The sequence below is a fragment of the Centrocercus urophasianus genome, unplaced genomic scaffold, assembly GCF_019232065.1.
Source record: "Centrocercus urophasianus isolate 14NV4802_14NV808 unplaced genomic scaffold, USGS_Curo_1.0 seq_53, whole genome shotgun sequence".
Lineage (NCBI taxonomy): Eukaryota > Metazoa > Chordata > Aves > Galliformes > Phasianidae > Centrocercus > Centrocercus urophasianus.
Window position 1 is genome coordinate 1 of NW_024885122.1, and position 27895 is coordinate 27895.

The following is a 27895-nucleotide window of genomic DNA, read 5'->3' on the forward strand; positions in this document are numbered from 1 at the left end:
CTGCTGCCGCTGCTCTGCGCGCTGCTCCGCGCCGCCGCCGATACCAGCACCGGCCGGGTGGGTGCCGGTTGCGTCGCTGAGGGGAGCGGGGCGGCCGTGCCGGGAGGCCGCGGAGTTCCGCGGCCGGGAGCGGGGCGGGTGGGCGGCCGGGGCCGGGCGGGAGGCGGCCCCGAAACCTCCGCGCCGTTCCGCTAGGGCCGTCGCTCCGGGTCCCGCCGCTCCGCGCGCCGCCCGCCCGCCCTGAGAGCCGCTGCCCGGCGGGGCTCGGAGGCGCGGCCTCGCTGCCCGGCGGCTCCCGTGGCCGTGCCCGAGCTCTTGCTCTGAGCGCCTTCGTCTTTCGGGGCCGAACCGGCTGCCGTGCCCCGCTGCGAACTGCCAGGGCAGCGTGCGGTGCGGTGCTGCGGGCCGGGCCGTGCCGTGCCCTGGACCTGCCGGCTGGGCCGGGCTGCGGCGGAGCGGGGCTGGCGGTGCTCGGGGACAGCGGGCTTCGGTGGGACGGCGGTCGGTGTCTCCGGGCGTCCTGTGCGTGTCGGAGGCCAACTTGAGGTGCGGGGCAGCGCGGAAAATGCCTGGTATCCGAGCAGCTCTGCGATTCGAGCTGTTAGCGATGCCTTTGGTGGCCACACTGTGAGTCCAGTTACTTCGTGAGCTTTGGCACCGCCAGCCCTGCTGCTGAATTGTGCTGTCTTTCCAGCTGAGGAAGCAAAGCCTTTCTATCTCCTTTGCATCTTCGTGATGGGACTCGCCGTCCCCCCTCGCTCCTCTCCTGCACTGTATCAGGTGAAGGCGGATGTTGCCTCCTGCCCTCCCTGCTCTCAGCTCGTTAGTTGGTGGCTGGCATGTCGTCCTGCTGGCCGGAGGAGCTGCTGGGCTCTGTGTAGGGCTTATAGTAATTGTGGCCAAAGCAAGCGTTGCCTCTGACAGCCAGGCATTATAAAGGTTTTATAAATCTCTCTTGGGATATGGACTGTGCCAGGGCAGTTGGGCATCCTTTTGTTTGGTTATTAATGCTTTAGGTTTCTTTGCTGTGTTTCTGGATGTTGGGGAGTTTGTCAGCTGGGTTGCATTGATTTCTGTTGGGTATTGGCCAGACAAACTCCCACTGCTGTGCGTTTGTTGAATGTTACCTTGAAAGTTTGTGAAAGCAAGCCTGCATTCAGAATTGGTTTCTTGTTTGTTTTTGTTTTCATTTGTGTTTTTTTTTATTTAACATTGAATTAAAGTGACTTTTTCTCATGATAGTAAAGCAATACAAAAGAAAGTCTTAGTTTACTTGGCTGGTTTTGAAAATGCTGCCCCTGGCCTGCAAGTTTGGTGTGGTTTTATCTAAGGCTGTGTTTCAGGGGGTAGAGATAAACAAAGCTTCTTTCTATTGTTCTGCTCTGAAAACTGTGGGGAGGTACAGTATTGAGAGAACAATACTGAGTGTCCTACTTAACTTTCTGAGTTGTTTATTGGGGGAGATGCTGCTGTGCTCAAAGCAGGCATAAAGCAGAACTTGTAGTCATGGGAATTGCCTAGGGCTGCTGGGCTGTTGGCTCCGAGCTGTGGTCTGGGAGCAGCAGAGCTATTTGGAGCATGTTGCTGTGGGAGCTGAGCAGCCTGGTGGTGATGGGCTGGTGGTAAGGCGTGCAGGAAGTCTCTGGGATGAGCGCAGCCTGCACTAGGAATGGATCTCCTGGGGCATTTGTGTTGCACCACAAACCTGAGTCTTCCCCAGTTAGACAGTGAAAACGCTGGCTGTTTCCAGTTGCCAGGCCTGCATCATCCAGTTAGGACAGGTGGTTGCTGAGTCTTCCCATAGATCCACTGCTGCTCCCAAAGCTCACTGAAAAAGAGAGGCTGTTGAATTTATTTTGCTAGTTTGTCACGCTTTCTTTTGAAAAATGCTTCGATTTGTTAAGCTGAAAACTTACCGTGGCAGAAACTTATGATCTGTTTCTTTCTTTTTCAGGGTTGGTTAAAAACTTATGGCTACTTGCTTCCATCTGACAGCCAAATGTCTGCCGCGCAGTCGGGAAAAGCTGTGCAGTCTGCAGTGGCCACTATGCAACAGTTTTATGGGATCCCAGTAACAGGAGTTTTGGACCAAACAACTCTTGAGTAAGATTAATGTGGGCTCATTTTACCTTTCATTCTCACAGCCTTGTCTTGTTACCTCGGTAGTTGTCCCAGGTGCCAGAAGTCTTCAGAAGAGATAGATTTGCCTGACTGAGCCCCATCAGAGAAGTCTCAGTGTTCACAAGGAGGTGTTCCTAATGAACATGTGGACAACTCCAGCTTGGTCTTATTGTCTGCAGTGCTGTTTGGGAGTGTGAGAAGCTCTTGTTAAATATAATTCTTTATATGGGGATCCCTGTTGCTAGTGCAAAGGTGAAGTGTGAGGCTTCTGAAGGCAGTGAACCTCAAGGGTTTCATTTATTGCGTCTCTGTCTAGACCTAGGTGAAAAGCTTGCCCCAGAAATGACCAATGGTAGAGTATTTCTTAATGAATTGCAGCAGTGGATCTGTGTAGATGCTGCCTTGGAGAGCTCCAGTTCTGAGTTGAAGTGAGTTGTGATAGTCTACATTGAAGCAGAGCTAGAGGAGAGCAAGGCTTTGTATGTGTAGCTGATGTATAGAAGCTTGAAGGTGGAACACTTGTGAGTTGACATAGGGTGGTGAAGAAGGGGCCATGAGCAGCTGCTGCCTTGTGGATGGTGGCGGAGGGAGCAAACTGTATGTGGAAGCCCCTGCTTTAGTAAGCAAAAGGGTTTTTCTGGAGGAGAGAAGGTGGTGCCCCTGTTGTACTCAAGACAGGTTTTATCACTGCATGGAGACTGGTGAAAAAATCTTCTGAAACAAGTCTCCAAAGGCTTGAAATCTGCAACCAAACGTGTGTGTGTTGTGCTGGATTGTGCTCTTGCTATGTGTAACCAGTAGGCCCATTTGTTGTATGACAGGGGTGAGCAGGAGTACCTTCTTAGGAGTCAGGCTAAAGAAAAGAGAAGTCCTAACTGCTGTGAGCCTGCATTTGAATGGGAGGGGAAAGTCTTGCTGGGCCTCATTGGGCTCTGTTATTTCAAGGATCAAGTTGTGCAGAAATGACCCAGCTATGGAAATTCATACTGTTCTGGAAGCTGAGGAAAGGGAGAAGAACCAGCAATGCAGACTGGCTCTAAGGGCTCCAAGTTAGTGAGGTGCTTGCCAAGTTGTTATTTCAATCTGTGATATAGGTGTGGAGATTGGATGTGTGATGTTTTCTGTCACTTCTGTTGGTGTCATAAGCTCTGTGCCTTTAAAGGTTTGGTGTGCAACTGGACAGCGTGCAAAATTATTAGTTTCTATGGCTTCTTTGTCAGGCAGAAAATTCTGTATCTTCTATTTACACTTATTATAGACGCCTCATGTTCTTTATCTCCTCCACACGCAAACCCTGAGCTTGGGCTTTCCTCCAAGAGTGGTGTCCAAGTGTGTGGAAGCTGTCGTACAAGCCTTGCCAGTGGGAGTGGGAAATGGGAAGGAAGATGCTGTGGCCTACTGGTTTTTATAGGGAAGGTGGTGCTCAGCACCAGAGGGACAAGGGGGGATGTCTTGAGAGAACAGGTTGAGGATGTATGATTTCCTGTGAAAAGAGCGTGGGAGAATACTTAGAACAGCCTCCTCCTACTCTGCATTCAACAGCACCTCAGCAAACTTTGTCTGCCTGCAGTAAGTGGGTTGAATAGTAATTTGATTTAACAGCTAAGCAAGCAAATAATCCTGGGAGTGTGCGGGGAGAGAAGGCGCACTAGCACCTAACAGAAGTGCTCACTATTATATTGCTCATAATCACAGAGACCTGAGGAGAACCAGGAAATAGTTGTGTTGGACGTGTCTTGTATGTGTTCTGCATCATCTCAAGCCTGTTGTGTAGGTCTCTCACCTTGAGCTGCAAGGGACAGCTGTCTTGTTTTATTATTTACCTCAGGGAGTTTAAAGGTACCACTGCCATCTGCTCAACGACAGCAGACTGAGAGTGACAGCTTCCTCTATGCAGGAGAGGCTAGTGGAGGACTTGGAGCCTGAACTGGGGAAAGCAGCTGTGTCTGGTCAAGAGCTGGCTGTCCCTTCTGTAGGAAACTACCCCTGGTTCTGTATGCCAGGCAGCTGGAGGAAATGCAGTAGGCTGTACTTAAACAGTGTGAAGTGGAACATCTGATGGCATCTAAATGCTCTTGGTGTCCTATTTAAAAGTATACCTGCAGCCAGGTGGTGTGGTGTAACCTGGCCTGCAGCTCAGCACCACCCAGCTGCTGGATTGCTGTGCCCATGTGGGATGAGGGAGAGAATTAGAAGGGTAAAGTGCAAGAACTGGTGAGTTGAGGTGTTGTGCTAGGTAAAGCAAAAGCTGCACGCTACTTTCCTTTGCCGGGAAAGCAGAGTTTCTTGGGAAGACAAACCCTCCTTCTCTCCCCCTGGCTTTTATCACTGAATGTAAAGCCATCTGGCATAGAATATCCCTTTGGTCTGTTTTGGTCAGCTGTCCAGGTTCTGTATGCCTCACCTCCTCACTGATGGGTCAGCGCAAGAAGATGAAATGCCCTTCACTCCGTCCACGCAATTCTGCAGCAATTAAAAGACTGGTGTGTTAAGAAAAATAACTAACCCAGCTAGAATCAGGGCGCCAGGTAATCAGGCATTTTGTATTAGATGTATTTTGAGCAACGTGTGGCTGAACTCTGGACTAAGCTGTGGTACACAGAAGTTCAGTCCAGCCTAAGCACAGTGGGATCTAAAGAGGAACGAGGCAGCTGTGCGTGAGGAAACTCTGCTGACAGCTCTGCAAGCGCTGATGCCGTAGGAGCTTTGACTCCAGAAGTCCTTAAAGCCCAGAGCAGTGTATTGCAGCTGGCCTCTGTCTTCTGAGTGATACTGGAAGAGATAAAATAGAAGATAATTTCCAGACAGTGTAATCAGGGCCTGAGGAGAGTAGCGTTGAGAAGATCGGTTCGTGAGAAGCTCATGAAAGAAAATCCTAATTCACACTGCACTTTGTGTAAAGATATGCTAAAAACTGCAATGTATTAGCAGGAGTTTCCTACATTGTGAGTGCCATCCAAAGAGACAGGGGTCACTGGGAGGAGCTGCAGAAGTTGGGTGGCTGAGACCCCCCAGGCTTTGAGGTCCTGTTCTGGTGGCTGCAGCAGCCGCAGTCAGCAGGCAGGAGGGGCGCATTGGCACCTGTTTGGTTTTGTGCTGTGAGTTCAGCCTTGGGGCCGCTTTTGTTGGTGGTGTTTTGGTTTTCTTTTGCTTTGACCAGGGCAGGAGCACTTCAGCAGAGGTAGAGCAGGTGCAGTAGGTGGTAAAAGAACTTGATCCCAGCACACAGGCACCTGGACACAGGGTCCCTTGTGGTCCCATTGTTCAGTTGTTTTCAAGAATGAGGGCTACCTGTCCCTGGTATCTCTTTCCAAAAGGAAAAATGAAGCCTTTTTGATGTGCTGATGTGTGTGGAATGTTAGCAGAGATGGAGTTTATAGCTCTGCACAAGGAGGGAATGCTGAGCCTTTCTCAGCATTGTCGTTCCCAGGAGGTCTTCTGGTCACCATTGAGTTCTTCTGAATCTCTTTTCCAAACTCTTCAGTAGCTTCCTTTTTTGCTCCTTGGCTCCTCTAGGTGGATGAAGAAGCCTCGATGTGGAGTTCCTGATCATCCCCACTTAGGCCACAGCCGGAGGAAAAAGCGCTATGCACTAACAGGGCAAAAATGGAGGCAGAAGCACATAACCTACAGGTATGTCTGCTCGCTCACTCTTTATTTTTAGGGGGAAAAAAAGTGTTCTGTGTTTGTTGAGGGTGCGCATTGCCTTAGAAGCCTAAATGCTGATGAAAAGTAACCCTTGCAACTGCAGCTAAGATTGGGGTCAGCAGGACTCTAACCCTTAAATATGTTCTCTCAACAACTTGTCCCCTTAAACAGAAGGAATGTTACTGTCTAAGGGAGTAATGCTTTCTCCCTCTGCTGATGTGCGATGTTCTACTATGTGTTTGTTTTTGCAGAGTTCTTAATTTTGCTCACATAGTGAAACTCGTGCTTCTGTCCAGACTTAGAACTGCTAAGCCAAGATACTGAAGTAATTAACAAGTGTAAAATGGGTGTTATGTGGTGACGGTTATTTTCCAGAGAAACCTTTGTGTTGGTTGTTTTGGTCCTTTGCTTTTGAATGATGCTGAACGATGTCCACGATGGTTTGTCTCTATGAGAAGAAAATGTAAAGCCCTTGCAGATAGAGTTCCAGAAATATGGCCTTCTAATTTCTGGGGGAGGAATACTTAGGAATGAAACACTAAGGAGAAGATATGGATGAGCAAAGTTTAGATGGAAAGAGATTGGTATTGAAGAGGTAGAAATCTGAATGACACCGTGGGGATTTTGCCTGAGTGTATGTGTAGCAAGAAAGATGACTGTGTAAAGGGAAGGAGAAGTAGAGTCTGTGGAGTTTCAGTAATTCTGCTGAGAGAGGAGGTGGAGGAGAATTTTTCCACTCAACAATGAGGGAGTGCTGAGAGTGGTAGAAGGGATTATTTCTGGGGCCTAGATAAAATCTTTCAACGGAACTTACAGCTTTAACTGAAATATGTGGAGATGTGAGAGGCAAAATATGTGACATTGCAGTCTTGGATGTCTTATTTTACCACTAAATGTATTGCAGGATGTTTCATCACTCAATCATTCTATTAAATTGAATTAGTTTCTTTAAACACTGGCAGTGGTTGCTTTACCATAGATGGATGTTTCATGTTCTTTGGGCCATGAGTCTGCTACATGTCCACCACCAAACAAAACCAAAACTCCAAGAGCAGTGCTCTATAAGCTGAAGTTTACAAGTATGAAAGATTTACCTGCAGTTAAGCTATGAGGCGTACTCTGGAAGTTATGCTTTTGTTCCACAATGCCAGAGGTGGAAGATGGCATGGCAGTAGAGGCTGAACCTCATTTTGCTGCTGTATGACAGACAGTAGCAGAGGGGCAGTCTGACAAAATGGCATCTGATGTGGGAGCACGTACGGAGCAAAGGTGTGGAATTGAACTCTTCTGTGTGGAATAAACGACACCCACTGACATTCATCAACACTTGGTGAACATTTAGGGAGGCCAAACAGTGAATGTGAGCTCAGTGAGTTGGTGGTGGTACATTTCAGCAGTGGTGACAGTGCCACGGTAGACACACGGATTTTTAGGCAGCTCATACAGGCTCTTGTTCATCACTGGCAAAGGTGCAGAGCTGATGATGGTGACTGTGGTGAAAAATAGTTGTAGTTGAGGATTTGTTCGTTCAGATAATGTTATTGTGTTCTTTGTACTTATTGTAGTTTCCACAGCAACAAGTGGGAGACATGGCTCTAAGAGGGACCTAAGTATTTTTTATTAAGTCCAGTATTAGCTGTCATGGACTGGGGCTCACAGTAGTGGCCCTTTAATCTGAAAAGATTTCTGAAAGGTTTGTTTCTCAAAAAGAATTTTACTAGTTGGGTATTTTAGTATGATGTATTCTGTTTTAGCATGGTGTTTTCAGGAGAAATATGGAATAATTTACTTGTTTTTAAACTTAATTCCTCAACTCTACTGGTGAGGATTTGAAGGAGTGTCAGCACACACAAATTGTTATAAAATGAACCTCAGTACTGGGATTATTTTTACTAGTAAGTGTGGTCCAGATCAAGGCTGTTAGTCTGTTGGTAATTCTGTCTCTAACAGCAAAACTTGTCATGGCCAAAGTAGAGTCTGCAATCACTAAAAATTCTGTGGATGAGTACTGGAGTTACAGTAAGTCTTGAATGGAATCTGCACTTCTAAATGCTCCTTCTCTCTCGTTCACAGTGTGCACAACTATACCCCCAAGGTTGGAGAGCTTGATACAAGGAGAGCCATTCGTCAGGCGTTTGATGTTTGGCAAAGAGTGACACCGCTTACCTTTGAAGAGGTCCCCTACCACGAAATTAAAAATGACAGGAAGGAGGCAGATATTATGATATTTTTTGCCTCTGGTTTCCATGGAGACAGCTCTCCGTTTGATGGAGAAGGTGGATTCCTAGCTCACGCTTACTTTCCTGGACCAGGAATAGGAGGGGACACTCACTTTGATTCAGATGAGCCGTGGACCCTGGGAAATTCCAATCATGATGGTAAGAGAGCAAGTTATTTTTCAGAATAAGAAAAAGTTGAGTGTAAGCACAGTGGCAGGCTTTTAACTGGGAAGTGCTTAGCAGAGCCTTCGCTTTCCAAACTGCAGTTCAGATGTGTTCTAACGCATGCATTCTGTCTTAAATATAGGTTTGTGAGTGCATGCCTCGTGCTGAGGGTTGGACAGAGGGATGCATCTTCTTGCTCACTGGGTATCTTGAAATCTGGGCCACTGTTGCAGCAGAAGATTGGGTTTCCTGAGGGACGAGATGAACAGGAGGATCATGGAATGTAAACTGTGTCCCACAGAATGCTTAGCGTGGGTGAATAGCTGGTTGTAGTGATGGGCAGAAAATGGAGAGAGTGAAGGCATTTGTATTTCAAATAGTTTGAGTCTGTATTTATTTTCCCACAGTGTGAGTGCAGTCATTATTCCTTCTGTCAGAGGATGGGGCTGGCTGCCTTGTTAAGGAAGGCAGGTGATTAGAAGAGCTGTTCTTTTGATACGAAGCAGTGAAAAGCTTCTGTGTCTTTGTGGCTTTATCTTGCTGTCAAGTGACAACGTGCACTTGCTGATTTATTTTAAAACCTGTGATTCAGGATTGTGGTGATTTGTAAAACTTCTGAAGTTGGAAAACCAGAATTTTCAGAATTCAGAAATTTTTGGAAACAGTGATCTGGAATTTCCACCAACTTTAATGTGCTAGAAAGAACATGGGTTCAAAAGTCACATTTTTGGGACATTTTATAAAGATTAGGAGTTTTTGGCATGTAAATGGCTTGATTTTTAAATAGTATAAATGCATGGGAGCCTTTGTGTGGCCATGATGTCTAAGAACAAATGCAGAGGTGATATGTTTTCTTCAACCAGACAGTATTCTTGTTGCAGCTTCCTGTCAGAATGGAATGCAAGTGGAGAAAATCCCTGGGTTTTGAGTTGATATCTATCAGATCATCTTTGATAAGAAATAGAGCTGCTAAATTCAATTTGGAAATGCAAATTTGAAGGAAAGCAGCAGTTATGAGATAATTATTTTCTCAGGGAAAGAAAAGAAATCTTTCCTGGCATGTTTAAATGATGAAATAAAGAGAGGTTATAGCCTGTGGGTTGTGGGGAGTGTGGGAGATGATGGTGTGGCAGAAAAGCACTCTGCTAGCTTTGAGATGTTATGAATTTCAATTCCTGTGTTTGTGGCTGATAGGCAGTTCATAGGTTTCTTTGAGATCAAGATTGAGAATCAGAGAGTGAGCAGTTGCCCTGTGAGAGCTGCTTTTGTGTGCCATCAGTGGATGCACACAGTGAGTGCCAGGACTCCTCAGGAGCGCTGGGACAGGAGCTCCTTACAGGAAGGTGGAAGGAGAGCTTTTGGCAAGTTGTACTTTATTGTTAACCCACAAGCTTCCTTCCTATAACAAGCTCAGCAGGGATGGGAGGCATTTTAAAGACTTGGAGAGGTGGCTTTGGGAAGAACTTCCTCTTTGGTGTGATGGTACGACACTATCGCCGTCTTGAAATCTTGAGATTTTGTTTCTTTTTTTTTCTCTGTGTATGTTTTAGGACATCATTTGAGAACAATGTGTACAATGAGTTGAAGGTCTCTTTTTGTATGAAAACTGTGTCTTACACGGTGGCTCTTTAAAACACGTGGTGCATTTCTCTCTTGTGCTGCCAGACTGCTGGGTGATGTCCTCAGAGTGCCTCTGGTTGGTGTTTGAGGGACGGTGTGCATTCTGCTGCTTGTGGATTAAAGTGTTGAGCTTTCCTTTCCAGAGCATAAATGTCACTTCTGCATTTGAGTGCAGCATTATCTGGATGGCATAATTATTTTAAAACGTCTATAAAAGTGACTAGTAAGGGAAGTGTGGTCATATTTGTCCTCTACATCTAAAGGAATTGCTGATGGTAGAAGGGGAGTGTCATGCTTGGAGGATGACTGGGTGAGCCTGTACTCAGCATTGTAAATGTGGGCACTGAGTATGACTAATTTGGTTTGCCTGCATTCTTAGCCTTGATGTGCCAATGTGAAAATGTCCTGTGTTATTGCTAGAGGTGGCGCACGCCTTGTAGGAGGGTTTTTCCTTCTGTTTCACAATTTGTTGTCATTACAACTCTCACCAGAGCAGGTTCCCCAGAGCAGGTTGTGCAGCACAGTGCCCGTGTGGGTTCTGAACCCCCTCAGAGAAGGGCAGTACACCTCTCTGCACAGCCTGTCTTAGTGCTCCCATTCATCAAAGTATCAATCGTGAGAAGACACCCCGTGCTAACCAGCTGAACTTCAATAGCAGTTTATCACAGCAGCCAGTGTGTAGTCAGTTGAAATTCGTGTGCTCATTATTTTGCATCATCATCACTGTACTGACTTTGCCTATTGCAGACATCATGAATGTTACCATGTCCATTGAAATCAGTGATGTGATCGCTCTAGGCATGATGCTGGTTGTCTGAGACTGAGGTCAGAGGGGTGTGTGCACCAACACATCTGTATCTTCTGCTCTGAAGAGAGAAATGCAGTCCCCTTCATGCTATATTTTAAATACAGTTTCTCTTCTGCATACAGTTCCTTTAGCTAAGTAATACTGTGCTTTCAATTCATGACTGCTGATTTATCATGTTAATTCTACTACCTTCTCTAGCCATAAGTAAGCTATGGAGAAAACTAATTTAGCTAATAGAAGGATATGCAAAGCTGAGTAGGAAGCTGAATTCATGGAGCTGTCCTTGTCGCGTGTGCAGAATTCCTTTGCAAGTTTTTGTAGGAGGGTGTCAGTGGGAGCTGCTACAAGCATGAGGCAGGCTTGGAATTCAGAAGAATCAAGGCAAACAAAAGAAGCGATGTGGCAAACAGGAAGCAACCAAAAAAGAGGAGTGTGGTTTTCATTTAGAGATAAATCAGCTGCACGCCATGCAATGAGGAGGCACTGAGGTGATTGCAGTAGGAGGACGTATCTCTAATTTTTCCTGGAAGGTGCTTCTCAGAAGCAGTGAAAGCAGCAGCGCTCAGCCCTCAGCGCACCCCAAACTTGTGGCAGCAGAGGCTCCAGTTTATTAGACTTCAGTGTGTGGGCACGTGGGGGCAGCTGAAGCCATTTTGAATTTGTTGTCTTTTAGTGGTACGTTGGTATGGGTTGCTTGTGAGCCAGGAGGTTGCTTGGAGCATTCTGCTCATGAATGCAGCCTCAGTATCTCAGTCGTTTCTATTACCAGAAAGCGCATCAAAGATAACTGTGCCATGCTTTCTCCAAGCCCTGGGCATTTTTTCATGTAAAATATACTGTAGGAAAAGCTGAGCACACTTCAAAATAGCTGTCTCAGAACTCACAGCTGCTGCCATACATTGTTCACTGTAGGCAGCAAAGCCTGTGCATGAAAGAGGGCACCCAGACTGGGCTGTGCTGTGACTGCTCGCTTGGCTGCCTCGGTATCTTACCTAACCTGAATCAGGCATCGACGTGCTGCATGAAATCCTTTGTTAACTGGGCCGAAGCAAGTATTTTCTAGCCTTTATATGAAATTGTTAATAATATATTTATATGAATCTCCAATAATAGCTGGAAAAAGTATCCTACCAAGTGTCAGAAACGAAACTGTCATGTTAAATATCCACTTTATGCATGTCTGCTCTTATACCTGACTACTCAAACATTTGTGTAACCCGGCTTAATTACAGGAAATCAGTTTTAATCCCCCAATTAACATTACAAATAACATCATTAATAATCCCAGTCAAATCTTCCTCTCTCTCTTTTTTTTAAAATAAGATTGTTGCTGTCCCTGCATGCTGTCAGCACCACACCTGGGAGTGTGCGGTGTGTGCCAGCCTGTTACAGCTATCGGCTCCTGTTTGCAGTGCCAGTACCTGCTTGTGTCACCATTGGTGCAAGGGGCAGTGCCTCCAGGAGCTTCTGCAGGAGTTGTGGAGGAGAAGGGTCTGAGCTGCTTGACAGGAAGGCTCCTGTTAGCCCCAGAGAAGAACTGAGAGGCTTCTCTCTGTTTTTCCACCACAAGGACAAGCACTGTTTCAGTGAACAGCTTGCTGGACAGCAGGACAAATGCTCAAGCTGCCATCTGGACACGGCATATGCTCAGCAGGGTTTTCGGGACAGCTGGAGGCCATCAAAGCTGGTGGGTGTCAGTGCTCAGCAAGGATCTCAAGGAGGAAATTCTGGCTAGAATTTGATTTTGGAGGAGAATCTTACTGATTGCCAGTGAGCGTTACAGCCTCTGAGGGGAAAATCTGCCTGTTGGTGGGGAGGAGGTGCACCGCTCTGAGCTGACATCTGATCTGTGGAGGCAGTGTGCAGAGCGTGCGGGCACAGCCTGGAGCCATTGGCTGGAGCAGCTCAGTGGGAAGGGACTGGGGCACTGGTGGCAGCGGGAGCCAGTGGTGTGCCCGGCTCTGAGGGCAGGGCACGTTCTGGGTGCATTGAACGCAGCATGGCCAGCTGGTCAGAAGCAGGAATTCTCCTGTTGTGTGTAGCACTGGTACGGCCTCACCTTGAGTCTTGTGTGCAGCTCTGTGTGGGCTGCACAATGTGAAGGGGACATTAAGGTCCTTGGAGGCGTCCTGAGGAGGACACAGAGCGGGCAGCAGGGCTGGGGGACCAGTGCTGTGAGGAGAGCCTGAGGGCACCGGAGTTGCCTGGTCTGAAGGAGGCTGAGAGGCAGCCTCACTGTGCCCTGCAGCCCCTGAGGAGGGGGAGCAGAGGGAGCTGCTGGGGTCTGATGCTGGGAAGTGGTGGTGGGATGGGAACTGCACGGAGCTGAGCCAGGGGAGCTCAGTGTGGGCTTCAGGGAACGTTCCCATACTGTGAGGGTGGTCAGAGACGGGAAGAGGTTTCCTGATGATGCCCTGAGCCTGTTGGTTTTCAAGAGGCCTTTGGACAACACACTCCATCATACGCTTTCACTTTTGGTTCACCCTGAGCTGCTCAGGCCGTTGGACTCCATGATCTTTGTAGGTCCCTTCCGACTGAACTGAACTGTTCCGTGGTCGAGTGGTGTCTGCTGCTGGAGGTTTGTTGTTTTCTGTCTTGGCAGTATGGATATCACAGGCCTTCCAGATTCCTGTGATAGTTGTATCCTTTTTCCTAAAGACAGAAGCCTCTCATCCCTGCTTCCTCTGTGGAATTCAGTTGCACGAAGAGAGGCACTTCTCCATGCTCTCAGAGCCCCAGATCGCCCGTGGGTACCAGGCATGCTCACAAGGCTGGCAGGTGGGACTGGGGTTCTTCCAGGATATAAACATCAGGAAGACCTGCATTGCTTAGTGTGTGCTCATTTGTTAAAGAGGAATTTTCACACAGGAAACTGTTCAAATCAGGTTACAGAAGCACTAAATACTAGAAAATATAAGGTTCTGTTTCACTTAGCCCCTATTTAGGCGTGTATCAGACCGTGATGAATCTTCAGCACTTCTTTATACTTTTACTGTAAAGGTTCTGCTCTCTGTAGTGGGTGTAGGTCAGGCAGACTTCTATACTAGTTAGACTTCTTTTTTTTTTTTTAATCTTCCCACAGCAGCTCAGAGCTGTAAGAAGGTGTTCAGCTTACAAAATGATGGCAGCAAATTCCCTTCTTAGTAAAAGATTCCTTTTAATAAGAAGGGAATCTTTTAATGTTGTCATTATTCACGAGGGAGGACTGATGTGCGTGGAAAGGTAGATGGCAGTATTTTATCTAAGTGTTGCTGTAAGCATCACTGATGAGTACTATAAATGTACTGATGTGTGTTAGGGTAAAGGTTTGCCTTTATTAAGCAGGCTTTGTGAGCTGCTTTGCCTTTTATTTAGACAGGTCATCATATGACATCACTTTGGAACCACTGCCTATTATACAACTTTTACCTGATGCCTTTGATTAAAATAGTGTGATTTGTTGAATTTTCTTTATTTGCACTTTTCTGGGATGTCTGTGCAGCCTGCTTGTAGTCCACCTCTCTGAGCTGTACAGATACAGTGCATGCTTGCTAAAAAACAAAATATAGCTGCTTTTAACCCCTTCACACATTTATCCTCAATTTATTCTGAAATGTATTCCTGTTTCCTCTATGTTCATTGCACTACTTCTTTAATACTAGTTTTCTAAGGAAATGCTGAGGACAAGGAAGAAAATCTACAGAGTATCAATATAACGAGCAACTCAACAGCAGGTGTAGTTGTAACACAGTATACCTATAATGTTGCTTTTTGGCTGTTAAATACATTTTTAATTTTCTTTCTCTGATTTCTCAGGTAAAGAACATCTCAACATCTAAAGAGTGTTGTTCTAATAAATGGCACTTTGAATCCATCATTATTTTTCAGGCTTCTGACACTGTTGTTGAAAACAAGCATCAGAGCTTTTCAGAGTGAAAACCAGAAGTGCTTTGAAGCTACTCGGTTATCTTCTGTTGCAGAAGACCTGTTCTCTGAAAGATTTTTGTATAGATGTTGGAAGTTCTGGGGCATAAGATTGTGTTAGGATTTCCACTTATTCTGTCAGGCTTTTTTTATAGTAATTCACTCCATTAAAAAACAAACAAACAAAAAAAGAACAAACAAAACCAAACAGTTCAGTATTCTCATACCTACTTAACATTGGTTTCATCCCATGACTGCTCAAAGACCAGTTCCCATAAGCCAGATTTCTCTGAAATCGAAATTTAATGTTGAACTGAATTTGAGCAAGTATATAGATGCATAGTTTCATAACAGCCATCCGTGGTGTTAAAAAATAATAATAATAATAAAAAATCAAGTAGTTTAAATAAGCAACAGTTGGAGGTTATGTCCCTGTTGTGTCCAACAACAAAAACATAGAAGGCTTTAAGTAAAGGACCAGAAAATTATAATTTAAACAAAAACTAATTCCACCAGAGAAACTTGTTAGCTGTCGTAGCTGCTCATGGAACAGATGTTCCAATTCCTTTGTGAATTAAGAAATAAAGGGAAGAGAGAAAGCCCACCAGCACACATGGAGGACTTCTGTCTTCAGATTCTTCTTCACTACTGGACAGCATCTCTGTAAGTAGTGCTTTCTTTTGTGTTATGTGCAGTCATTGTACAGATAGAAGTGGCACTGCAGTATGCTGAGCTAGTGCAACAAATTTGCTAGAGCAAAGAATGCTAAAGCTTTGCAATATTGACAGTGCTAGTTATTGATTACAGCTGAATGCAATTTCTACTTTCAAAACAGTATACTCTTAAGTATGCTTTCTGCTCGCAGTGTTCTCTGAAAAGAAAATATCTGTTGCCTTTGTCAATGTTAGTTTGATTTGCAGTGTATGAATGGAGTTATTTAGGTATTTGGAACCTACTGATTTCTTTATAAAAAAAAATTAAATATTTCACTTCTTTCCACAGAAAATTGCATGTGCTGAGGTTCATAGGAAGGAGCCAGTAGGAATCAGAATGGTGTCATTCCCATAAAAAGGAGAAAAAAATATACAAAGGCAGAACATGAGAATCAAGGTGAGACACAACATCTTTTTGCCTTTTGACTTTGTGATCCAAGAACAGATAATGGGAAGCAAGCCAAAACACAGCAGTATTCCAAATAAACTTGCTCTATTCCACTGAATGGGGCAGTAAATGGAATAATAGGCAGTCAGTAAGAGAATAAAGGAAAATAAGTGAATTATTTCAAAAGACTTTTCTAATTGCAGTCAGATGTGGTTTGCAGCATCAGCACTGAAACAGTAGTCAGTACTCCAGACCTTGTCCTCCTGTTTTGGAAGAAGAGGGAGTACAAGATGTTGAAGATAGTTTCACCAGTGTGACCTTCTCTACACAGATCTACCAAGAGTACCACTTGGAGTGGGGAAACTCTTTTGCATCCCAGTTACTTCTTACTTCTCAGACCTGCTCAGTCCTTACAGCCCCATCAAGAACATTCTATGTCAGAAGGATAAAGATAATGAGATAGGTCTCCTGTCTGTAGTAGGAAACACCTCTGTGGCAAAAAGCTCCCCTTGTAGCTCCCAGAACAACATTTCCCTGTTGCCAGCAGTTGGAATCAAGAATCATTTCCAGCTGGTTGGCAATAAGAGCCCTAAGTAATACAAATCAGTTTGTCCACATTCCCTGTGCTGGGTCTGTTTTGAGCACGCTGGGTCAGCCTTCGAATTGTTATGGAATGCTCCTGGTTGTTCCCCAGCTGGGTCAGCTCTCTGTACACCTTACTATTTGCAGTATGGTAGAGTTTAGCATTTGTTGGACTTGCACTTTGTCTCTTCATCGGCCATATCTGTGTGAACAATAATTTGGTACTTTATGATTTTACAAACTTTTAGCTTTTAGTATTTGCTTTTCCCTTTAAAAAAAAAAAAAAAGAGAGCTAAAGGAAAGCTCTAGGTTATTTATTACATTTTTTGTAGACTAATGGAATGAATGTCATCTACGTTTTCTGTTTTTATAAGTATTTCCCTTTTCTTTACCATATGTTCTACCAGATAAGGCAATGCTATGCTAATAAAATTTCTATTAAAAAAATTCTGCTTTAAAAAAAAAAAAAAAAAAGAAAGAAACCCTGAAAATGTTGTGTTCCATGCTGTTTAAGGCTTCAGAGCAAAAAAGGTAACATCTGCCACTGACTGACTGCTGATGAGTAACAGAGGTCATTTGTGGTCAGAGTTGAGTAAAAATCCTTCTCGTGAGTTACGAAGGGAGCATATTAATACATCTTTATGATACAGAAGTTAAATAAGAGCTTCCAGTTTGGGGATGATTGCATTGGAGCAGGTTGCCCAAGGAGGCTGTGGATGCCCCATCCCTGCAGGCATTCGAGGCCAGGCTGGATGTGGCTCTGGGCAGCCTGGGCTGCTGGTTGGCGACCTGCTCATAGGAAAGAAACTGGATGAGCATTGTGGGCCTTTTCAACCCAGGCTGTTCTATGATTCTATGATTATTTAGTATTAGTTCACTGAGTAACAAGCTACACTTAAATTTGTACTTGTGGGAATGCATAGGACAGATTTTGAGAAGAATGTTCTTATTTCTTTCCCTGCCTGCCTGCTGAGCCAGCTGAAAGTAGTCACTGCTTCTCCTCTTTCTGACTGCTCGCTCTTGCTCCCACATCCCTTAGTTAGTTAAGGTTTTACCACTCCAGACAAAAATCTTATTTTTTTTCTCAAATTTTTTACAGGAGATTGGTTTCATAGTGTTCTCAGTTCTATCTCAGATGAAGCACAGCCTGTAGCATCAATTAGGTCTGTAACACAACTAACAAACCTAGTTTGCACACTGCCTTATGGAGACAGTAAAGCAAACCTATCTTTCATGATTCCCAATTCTCTGTCCTGCAGTCACTTGATTTTACAAGGGTGTGAGTCTCTTATTGGCATGTCTGCAACAGAGTTGACACCTTAGTTGACAGAGACTCCTGCTTTGAGTTGTCCAGTGATATGAACTGTTTATCCAGATGATAAAAGTTTTAACTAGGCTGTTGTGACCATGCTGACCGTAACTGTGCGGGCTGTTCAGCACTTCCCTGAACCAGGAGTCCTGAGGGCTAATATTAATGTATTTGTTCACAAAACATTATGAAAGGTGTGCTATGGCACATGAAGACTTCCAAGAGGGGTCTGTGACTCCCATCTGGTGATGGCTTTGAAAGTTAGGAGTTGTTTGCCCTGACCAGGATTATTCACCTTGAATTGCTGGCTACAGGTCAGTTCCTGCAGGGTGAGCTCTACTGAGCACTTGCACCTGTGGTTCATCAGCCTTGATGAAACTGAGCAGCTGCAATTGAGTTTGAGAAAGTCTGTTCAGAAAAGTCAGGTGAGAACTTCAAAATAAATAATTAAAAGGGGCTAGAAAACTAAGAAGAGCATCTCACATCTTGTATCAGTTAACGTTGCAGTTGTTTGATGTGTCTATGTTGCAGACAAGAAAAGTTGGTCAAATTGTCTTTATGGAGATACTCCCTGCAGTCTGAGTATGCTAACAGTTCATTACGTGGCTGATTTCTGTTAGGACTGCATATCATTCTCTTCTTTCTTTAGTGAAGCTGTTTAAAGATTCTAAAATTAGATCTTTAAGATGTATCTTTATTCATTGGTAGGTTTACAACTCTAATAGCTTAGGTACCAAATGAAGACTCTTTTTCTTTTTAACATGTTTTGGTTTTTTTTTTTTTTCCTTTTTAGATGGAATGTGGGAAACAGCTTTTCACTGTCCAATGCAAATAAATGAAGGAGCAATATCATCACTTCTACAGGTCATCATGTGCAAGAAGGTTGAAAGCATTTCTTGAGCAGAGCATATTGTGGGAGTGAATGGAGGAGCACAACACGAATGGCATATTCTGTTTGACAGATCACACCTGCCAGGTCTGAAGATGCAAGTACCAAGGCATAGCTTAGAGTAGCCCTAAAGCTTCTTTAAGTTGTGCTTGGAAAACAGTTGTTGGACTTGAAGGGGTCATTTGAGTGTATTTTAAAAGCATGTTTATAGTTCACACCATTTTTTTTCTGTAATCACTCTAGGTGTGGTATTGTCACAAGCAATGATCCGACTTCTTCAGTATCATTTTTACTTCCAATAAAATTTCAAAAACGTAACCTGCACGTCTTTTCAGTTGTCTGAGTAAGCTGCTGCAAGTAGCTCAGTGTTGTCATGATGATGCTGCTTAAAGCGTAATGTGGTAGAGATCATAGATCCACAGTTGCTCTGCTATTATTAACTAGAGGTACAGTGTTATTAAGTTACACACCTGTTGTCTTACAGCTTTGCCCTGGTTTTACACTCTGTTGTGCCAGATGCTCTGCAGAGCTTTCATAATCAGTGATAAATACTGATAGCAATATCACAGTATATCCGCAGTAGTTCTGTGACCCATTACTATAAGCTGATGGACGTGCTAGTGAGTGTTTTTTTGCTTATCTCCATAATTTGGACACCTTAATCTGCAAAGTGTTTCTTAGCCAAATATTTCTATATGAATTTTGATGGTCAAAATGAATAAAACTGTAAAAGAAGGTATGTGCTAGCAGTTCCACAGAAACCTTCCCCACGATGCCTGTTATCTGATTCAGCAGTCATTTCTCCAGCTGCAGATGGAACTAAAAGAAGCATGGAATACATGTCTAGAAGGAGAATAATTGATGAATCTGTTTCTGTGACTGTCGTGTTCTTTATGTTGGTGCAGTAAAACCATGGGTTAGTAAACAGTTTGAGAGTGCTTGACTGAAGACCTGGTTTTGGTATGACTGTATTGCAATATATCTTAACTCAGCCACTTCAACTGGGAATACATCTGCTAAAAGGGGCTTTATTCTAATTTTTATTTTAATTAAGGAAATTCAACACAAAAGAATGTTTATAGTTGTGCATATTCTTTGTCTTGTGTACACGTGGAGAGTAACAGAACTGTTAAATTGAACATAAGATGAACAGTTTGTCTGGATGATGGTAATGAGAAACGAATGTTTTTATGTTGTTACAGGTGGGCTGCCAATTAAAACTTTCTCTGGTGATAACATTGTTTTGGTAAGGAGCATACACCATGAATGAACTGTTACTCTGTTTTAGCATAGCAAATCGACCTGTTTTACTCAGTAGATCAACTTGTGAAACTCTCCTTGGTTGTGTGGACTTATCTTCTGTCTGGTGATTTCTGGTAGACTTTGGGATGCCTCCTAAGAACCAGGAGGGAGGCAGTGCTGGCAGGTCTCTGACCAAGCATATTTAGTTTGTACAGATGGTGCAAGTGAGTAAGAAGTGTTGGACGTCTCTGGAGAGCTTCCCCTGCAAACACAAACCAGAGGTAGCCCGTTCTTTCTGTACTCTGCTCTCTGCTATGGGAGGCTGGTATATATTGGATACAGAGTTAACTGGTCCCTTGTTCTTGGCTGTGGGTGGCCAGGATTGAACAGGGAATGAAGGAGCTTTATCTGAGTGCCTGATGTTTCTGTAGACCAGGAGAGTATCGGGCTAGACCTGAATCCTCCTGATTTTTGCTCCTAAAGAGATGGACATGAATAAGAGAGTAGTACTCAGACAAGACCTGTGCAGAACATGGCCAGAGACTGTAATGTGTTTGAGAACTGTCAGAAACAGTTCTAGAGGTTTTTTTCACCTCCTTTGAAGGTGCCTGCAGATCAGCTAAGTTTCCAAGCAGTGTGAGTATGCAGAGGGCTGCTGGAAATGTGCACCTATTAGGCAATGGATTTATATGTTGATATTTTCTTTTCAGAGATCATAGCCAACAATTTGAAAAGGAAAATGAGCAATATGTTGCATTTCATGCTGTGAAACTCCCAGCCTTTTACAGTAAAGAGAACTTCTGCAGGTTTGCAGATGATGCTCAGTTTGAGAGTGGTTGATGCACCAAATGGCAGCGTTGTCATCAGGGGAACATCAACATGCTGGACAAGTGGGCTGACAGCAACCTCATTAAATTGAGGAAAGACAAATGCAAAGTTCTGTACAGAGGGAGAAATAACACTGTGCACATCTGAGAGGGCAACAGAGTGGAAAGTAGCTTTGCAGGAAGGATCTGGGAGTCCTGGTGGGCATGTGAGCCAGGGGTATGACAGGCCAACAGCATCAGGCTGCATTAGGAAAAGCCAACAGGTCAGGGAAGGTGATCCTTCCTCTTACTCAGCAGCAGTGAGGGCGTGTATAGAGTGTTGTGTCCAGTTTTGGGCTTTTTGGTACAAGAAACCTAAACTGGTACAGACGTGAACAACCTGCTTTACTTGGCCCTGCTTGGACAGAGGGGTTGGACTAGGCAATCTCCAGTAATTACTTCCAGCCTCGACCTGGAATGAGTTTGTGTAGTTCTGCTTTCCAGCTGTAGAATGGGCTGTTACTTGTTTGGGGCAGAAAGAAGTGATGGAAGATTATTTAAACCTACTTTAAATGAAGATAGTGTCAGATATTGTGCTCCTGGTAAAGCTTAGTACAGCCTATGGAGAGGCAAGTGATTCAGGTAGACCTGTATGCAAACTTGCAGAGTTACAAATTGTAGACATGCTGTCAGTACAAAAACTCTTCAAATACTTCAGCAAGGAAGAGAATGCCACCAAACTGGTGAGGGGAGAAAGTCTCCAACCACTTAGCGTGGGCACAGCCCTTTTCTCCTTAAAGTCAGTATGGAGTGGCTTTTAGTTGGACTCCTGTGTGTGAGTTGTTGTGGCAGTGAAAATTTGTGCTTTCGTGAGCATTAAAGTGCTACAGGAAACAAAGTCCAGTTGCTAACATGGTGTTGAGTCTTTGAATTGCTTTTGAAAATTGAGTGCATCTTCTATGCTTGGATATATTTCAAAACCTACGGAAAGCGATTGGTCCAAGCTTCACCATGTAACCACTAAATGCATTTTACACTAACAAATTGAATATTCTACTGACTAGTTCAGTACACATCAGATTTTCCAGCAATAGAGGAAGAAAAGCAAGTCTCCATTTGGATTTCCAGATTACAGAAATTCTGGTGTTTAAAATACATGCATGGCTAGATTTTAACCCATCTATTTCTTCAGATAGTTCTATTTGAACAGATGTATTTGAATACTTACTTGAAATGTGTATTTTTACATGTCATGCATATTCTTTCCAACTCAGATGTTTTGATGGTACAACCATGTTGGTGTGATAAATATGACCAGTTAAGTACCGTTTATTACTGGCTTTTGGCAAGAATGTCTTGAGATGCTGGCAAAGTACCCTGCTCTAAAGACTTGCAGGCTTCTGATTCTACATGACCATCTTTCTTAAACTTGAATCCCTGTTGAGACTCCTGTCCCAAGGACACCTCAGCCATGTACACAAAACTGAAGTCTGTTGCTCTAACTCGGGTGGTTTGAAGATGCAGAAGTGCAGTTGGACATGCTGCTAAGTGGATGCTGCCGTGTCCTCCTGTGCCTGGTTGCCAGTTTTTTGCTCTTGTTTTGTGTCTTGTCAAAAAACCCCACCAAACTGATAAGATCCATTTAGGGAGGACTGAGTGCTCATTTTATTGGCTTGGAGCAATTATTAAATCTGGGCTTGTTGTCTGTGTCTTCACCCTTCACAGAAGCATTGCCTGTGTCACCTTCCATGTCAAGATGCCCTCAAGATGTAAAGCATCCAAGGACCACTCTAGATCAAGGCGGTTGGGGCCCCAGGTCCATGGGGCTGAAGAGGAGTGTATGTCTGTGATAGTGGCACGTAGTGTCCTATAGGGCTGTGTTATATGAGCTCCTCCCACTGACTTGGCAGTGCCAGGAGTTTAGCAAAGTAAAAGCATGTTGAGGAGCCTGTGCTGGGGGCGATGATGCTGTTCCTGATATCACAAGTGTGTTGTGGTGTGTTAGCCCTAGTTGTCTGTGTCCCAGCTCCTGCCTTTGTAAGCCTGGCTGGTGCACTGCTGCTCACCCCTAGGATTTGGTGGTCCAGGTCAGACCAGAGGATGTCACTGGGGGACCTGGAATGAGGTAGAGTCTCCTCTATACACCATTGTTGACTGGGAGATTGGCAATGCTCTCACCTTTGTTAGCAGCACTGGGGTGTGGAGCCTGTGGTATCCAAGGAGCCTGCTGGCCATTTTCTTTTCTGCAAAAGACACTACAGACTTTCACTCCAGGCATTCACCTGTTTTAACTGGTCTAATGGATCTCCACCTGGCCATCAGCTAGGCACCTCCTGCCCATTGTGTAACGACTGTAAAGGCTACCCAAGCTTTCAGGACTGAAGCCCTGTCCCTCAGCTGACACTGGCACATGACACGCTGTGCATTAGGATCATGAAGCAGTTACTTCTTGCGCTATTGATCAGTTATTGTGTCAGGTTCTGGCTGCATATTAACCCAGTTGTGCCTTCCTTCCACAGGGAATGATCTCTTTCTGGTTGCAGTCCATGAGCTGGGACATGCCCTGGGTCTGGAACACTCCAATGATCCCAGCGCAATCATGGCTCCTTTCTACCAGTACATGGAAACACACAACTTCAAACTGCCCCAGGATGACCTCCAAGGAATTCAGAAAATCTATGGTGAGCAACAATATTCACTCATCTGTTTACACTGTGCCCAAGTGCAGCGAGTATTTTACAACCACAGACAGGTAGCACCTAAAATAATTACAGTCGGATGGATTTCCTGCAGTAGCTGACTGGGAACTGTTAAAAAGCCCTCGATCCACAGCCAAATATCAGTTGTTGCAGTTGCAGTATCGTTGTGCAGGTGAGGATAACCAGACGTGTGTGATCTCACTGCTGCTCCATCCCTCACTGTCCCCAATATCAAGGACTGCTGGACAGTGCAATTCAGCCAGTTGGAACAGCCAGTGCAAATGGAAGGGAAGAATGTGAGGAACCTGGCATATTAAGGAAAGTAATAAGTACTTATGCTCTCATGTTCTTTTTCTCCATATACGGGGGTGGGTAAAAGAAGCTTGGATCTGCTTAGGGAGCACTTTGTTTAATTTTTGGCTTAAATGAAAACACTGTTGTGCCACAAATATACAGGTCAGAGAAAGAGAGGAGATGGAGGGATTACAGGAGAAGATCAAGGGCTGGGAATGATATGGCACCATCTGATGGAATGGTGGATATCAGGGCTTGAGGACAGGAATCTTCGGAGTGGTTGACTGAAGGAGACTGGGAGCAGTGGGAGAGATGGGTTTGGGAAGCCACAGTCAAAGTGGCAGGCTGAGCTAGGAGATGCTAATGGAGGCTGGGAGGTCTGATCTGATACTGTGCATGGTAGTCTGTAGAAAATGTTTTGTCAAACATGCCTGATTTCCTTTTTTGCGAAAAGAGCAAGTTTGACAGATAGGCTATATGATACTTGTGGCTAGCTGCTAGCTAGCTATGTAGCTAGATGATATTCACAGCTGTATCCACCTGGAGTTAGCTCCCAGTACCATTAGAGCAAATATTATAGGAATTAAATGTTGATAAGATGGTTGTCAGTGGAAAATCATCACAGAACGGTGGTGTTTCTAAGGGATTGCTGCTGGAATCAGTGACAGATCCAATACTAGTCAGCTTTTGCAGCAATAATCTGCCAGTAAATTTTAAATTACTGCTGATGGAATTTGTGCCAAAACCCATAAAACTAAAGAAGCACGGGGAGACTTCAGAGGTCTGAACTGTATGCTGATTGTTGTAGTCTGTTATTTTGGTGACTGGAATGAGATTCATAGGCATACTGACATATCCAAAGAACAGGCATCTCCATCTGGGCTATTTTCACTAACTCTTGCCTAGGTAATGGGAAAAAATTCAAAAAGAGGCATTTATATGACTGTAGTTCACCCAAACTGGAAGGCAGATATCAAGGTGAGATCCAGCATTTAAAATAAGATGGCCTGAAGTACACCCAGGAGGACTGGCTCTTTTCGTTAGCACAACTGAAGATTTCTTTTCATTGTTCATTAATGGATAAAGTTGTTTGGCAACTGTCATGCAGTATTATTTAATTATGCTTTATTTCACTCAGTATGTATGTACTCAAGAAACCTGGATTGCAGAGACTCTGGATGGTTTTGAAATTAAGTGCTGGGGTAGGAAGCATTAAAGCTTCATTAAATACCCACGCTTTCATTTAAGAAAGCTCATAGAATGTCACTACGCTGTTTCTATTTTGAAATGCTGATTTATTTCCTGTGAATTAGAAAGAAAAAAGAATACATGCTGACAGTGAAAATACAGTTGAGAAAATATGACTGGCTTCTCTATTTCCAGATACCTTTTTGCAAAGGGAACAGATGAGGAACTGACAAATGTATTTCTTCCATGATTGTGGTTCAAGCCAATGTCAGCACTGCCTAGGCAGGGACCCAAACTCCAGGGCTGAGCTGAAATGTCTTCTGGGCCCATGGACAGGGTGGGCCTGGAGGTCCCGGAGAGGCTGGTAAGGGCCATTAAGGCTCATTCATGTCCTCATGGGCTGACAGTTTCTAAGAGAGCTGCATAGTAGCTTGTGCATAGCTGGAACAGAGCAGAGAGCTCAGCACTGTGCTGCTCACAGCTTTCCAGCAGCACCGCTAGACTTCAAGTTGTTTCTTACTCAACCTGCTGACATTAAACTTTAGCCACTAGCTACGTTAAGATTCTCCTTATGCAATATAACATGCTTAAAATTTAAACTCAGCTTGAAGAAAGTGGTGTGAATGAACTACCACCTGTACAGGTTGGAATCAGGAATGAGTTTGTCGACTGTCACAGAATCGTGTGAGGCTGCTCTCTGAGACCTATGAACTGGAGTGGGCTAGGAATGGTGTTGGTAGTTGTAGAGAGACTTACTTGTGGAGGGAGAGTAAGTAACAGCTTCTGCATAGGGAGCTTTGCTTCCCAAGGTGGAGATTTCATCTCTCAGCACAGGGTTCTGGAATCTCTCTGCTAAGGTCACAGAGAAAAGATGGAAAATGCAGATTATATTTCTCCTGGAACAGGAGATATGAGAACAAATCCTTCCATCAGGGTGCCTTAGGGCTGAGAAGGACCTGTTGAAATATCTTTCTTGTAGCTATAGCAGTAACATTTCATGAACGTGCCTTATTTCCACAACACCAGTCTGCCTTGTCTTGCTTTGAGGGTGCTGTCTACCAAAGCAGCTAGCAAAAAAACAGGATGTCCTGATTTGCTGCCCTGACATTTTCTATGATGCTCAATATGAATGATGTTGGAACATACTATGTAAAATAAGTCATAAAGCACTGCCTTGCATGTAGCATCCTTTTTTTAAAAATCAAATTCAAACCTACAGATTTTCATTCCACTGAACTTGCAGATCAAAGAACAGAGGCACTACTGAAATTTAAGTCTGATTTGTCTTCTTTGACAATGTTGCACTTTAAATGTGTTTTTATGTTGCATCTTCATTTATCCCTTGGGAAACAATATGTCTAAGTCTGTCATCTAATGATTTGTTGCATGACTAAGTTATTTTCTGCTGGATGTATTTCAAAACTCACCTACAGAGACAGCAGGTGGTGTGAAATCTTGCTTGTGCCTTGTCGTGTTAGCGTAAGGTCGATGTTTAAAATGTTGCTCTGACTTACAAGCTAATGTTGAAAGGGGCAGCAGCTCACCAAGTGTGGCAAAGAGTGAACTATAAGAAAAGTCAGCAGGATTTTTGTCTTCTGAAAGGTGCTTCTAGCACGTTCCTTGACAAAAAAAAAAAAAAAGGGAAATACCATAACTGTTCTCTTGTGTCTTTCTCAGAATGATAGCTCCCATTGTACTTAGGGGCCCATGTTATGAGTGGGATGGCCAAGAAGGAGTTAAACTGGAAATGACACTATAATGTAGGTCCCTTGGATATTCTGCTAGGTTTTCTGCCTCTTTTATTTGTCCTAGTGTTGAAGTCAGGGCTGCATGCAGCTACTGTGCAGTTAGAGAGAAGCAGCATACTGAACCATGGCGTTGTTGCACAACTTGAACTGATCCTCTTTCAGCACTGCTGCTTCTGTTCTTCATGTCTTGCTGTAGGCACCCTTTTGTAATGGGCTGTAAGGTAGCTCTCATAGTTAGAAGTGACTCTTCTGACACTGTGTCTGGAGAGCAGGGTGGTCAACGTGATGTGCAGAGAAAACTCACATCCACGTGGCTACCTAGAGCTGGTGAGCCAGGCCATTACTTTCAAGGGCTTTCTGAAGCTTAAGCTCACTAACGGAAGATTTTCTGTCTGCTCAAAGATAGACCAAATTGTTAATCCTGGAGAATACCTCAAGGATTTCAGTCCTCCACATCTTTTAGCCCAGGAGCTCCGAGTCAGTGCATGTGCAGCATCCCATCAGGGCTGAGGTCCAAGGTGGTAATGAAAATCCCACCAGCCCCTGTCCAAGGAACAAATTAATCACTGCTGGGCAGTACCACCTCTGACATCCAGGATCAGGGTGTCAGCAGATCCTGAGCAAATAGCACCTTCTTCTGGCCCCTTTACTCCTATGCTGCAAGCACAGGTTTCACAGCTTCACTCACATTTCCCAATGGCTTCCCATAGAGCAATCCCAGATCTGTATGACGTACGTGTGTGTGTGAGGTAGCTTTTTATGAAATGGCAGAAAGACTTGATGCCAAAAGGCTGTAAGCTCCATGTGGTGACCCTGCTTTGTAAACCATCAGAAGTGTTTGTATTAGAAGTGTTTCATGATAATGCCCTCTGAAAGTGGGAGTGGTATAGAGTAATAACCAAGACCTTGATCTATAGAAAATGATTTTAGTGATTGTGAGATAGAGAAGTATGTTCTGCTTGATGGATTTGCAAGCCTCTAGCATACCTCCTGTGCCAAAAGAGGAGTAGTTTAATGACAGTCCTCTACAGCACTGTGATGGATGTTCGTCTCCTGAAGAACAAGTACCAGAAGAAAGAACTTGGAAGGGTAATCTTCACAAGCAAAATTGAAGTACCTACTCTGGGAGATCCCAGATCTTGAGGACAGAGTGATTCTCCCTGTGGCTACTCATCCCATCTAGAGCTTCTGCTTTAAAGGGGCAAAGAAGGTGAGTTTCTGTGCTAGGTGAGCAGGTGGATGGGCAGTAGCAGGGAAGGTGGCAAGGTCCAGGTGAGTTGGAAGCAGGGCTGCATGCTAGCAGTGAGCCCAAGATCATGCCTTTGAACACTTCCAGAAATCCAAAAGGACTGTGAGCCCTGGACTGCCAGCAGCACGGGCATGAGTGGCATCAAAGGCCATGCAGATGCCACCAATGAGTTTGCAGTTTGAGATAGCCAGTTATCTCTAAAGTATTAGTGCTGAAGGCAGCAGAACAGGTTTCTAAAATGCTCATTTCAGTCTTCCTTTGGAAAGCTGTTATCATCTTTTCACCTCATTGGCAAAATGACAAT

General features: G+C 44.4%; 1 protein-coding gene across 1 annotated transcript in view; it reads left to right on the forward strand.

Annotated features, from left to right (window-relative positions):
* Positions 1–3: 3 nt before the first annotated feature.
* Positions 4–27895, forward strand: part of MMP24 (matrix metallopeptidase 24) — a gene marked incomplete at its 5' end in the record, with an annotated part of 43306 nt that continues 15414 nt past the window's right edge. The window contains 5 exons of the mRNA XM_042835522.1: positions 4–57; positions 1955–2103; positions 5638–5754; positions 7843–8147; positions 22933–23094. Coding sequence (XP_042691456.1) covers positions 4–57; positions 1955–2103; positions 5638–5754; positions 7843–8147; positions 22933–23094 — 787 coding nt within the window. The remainder of the gene's footprint in view (positions 58–1954; positions 2104–5637; positions 5755–7842; positions 8148–22932; positions 23095–27895) is intronic.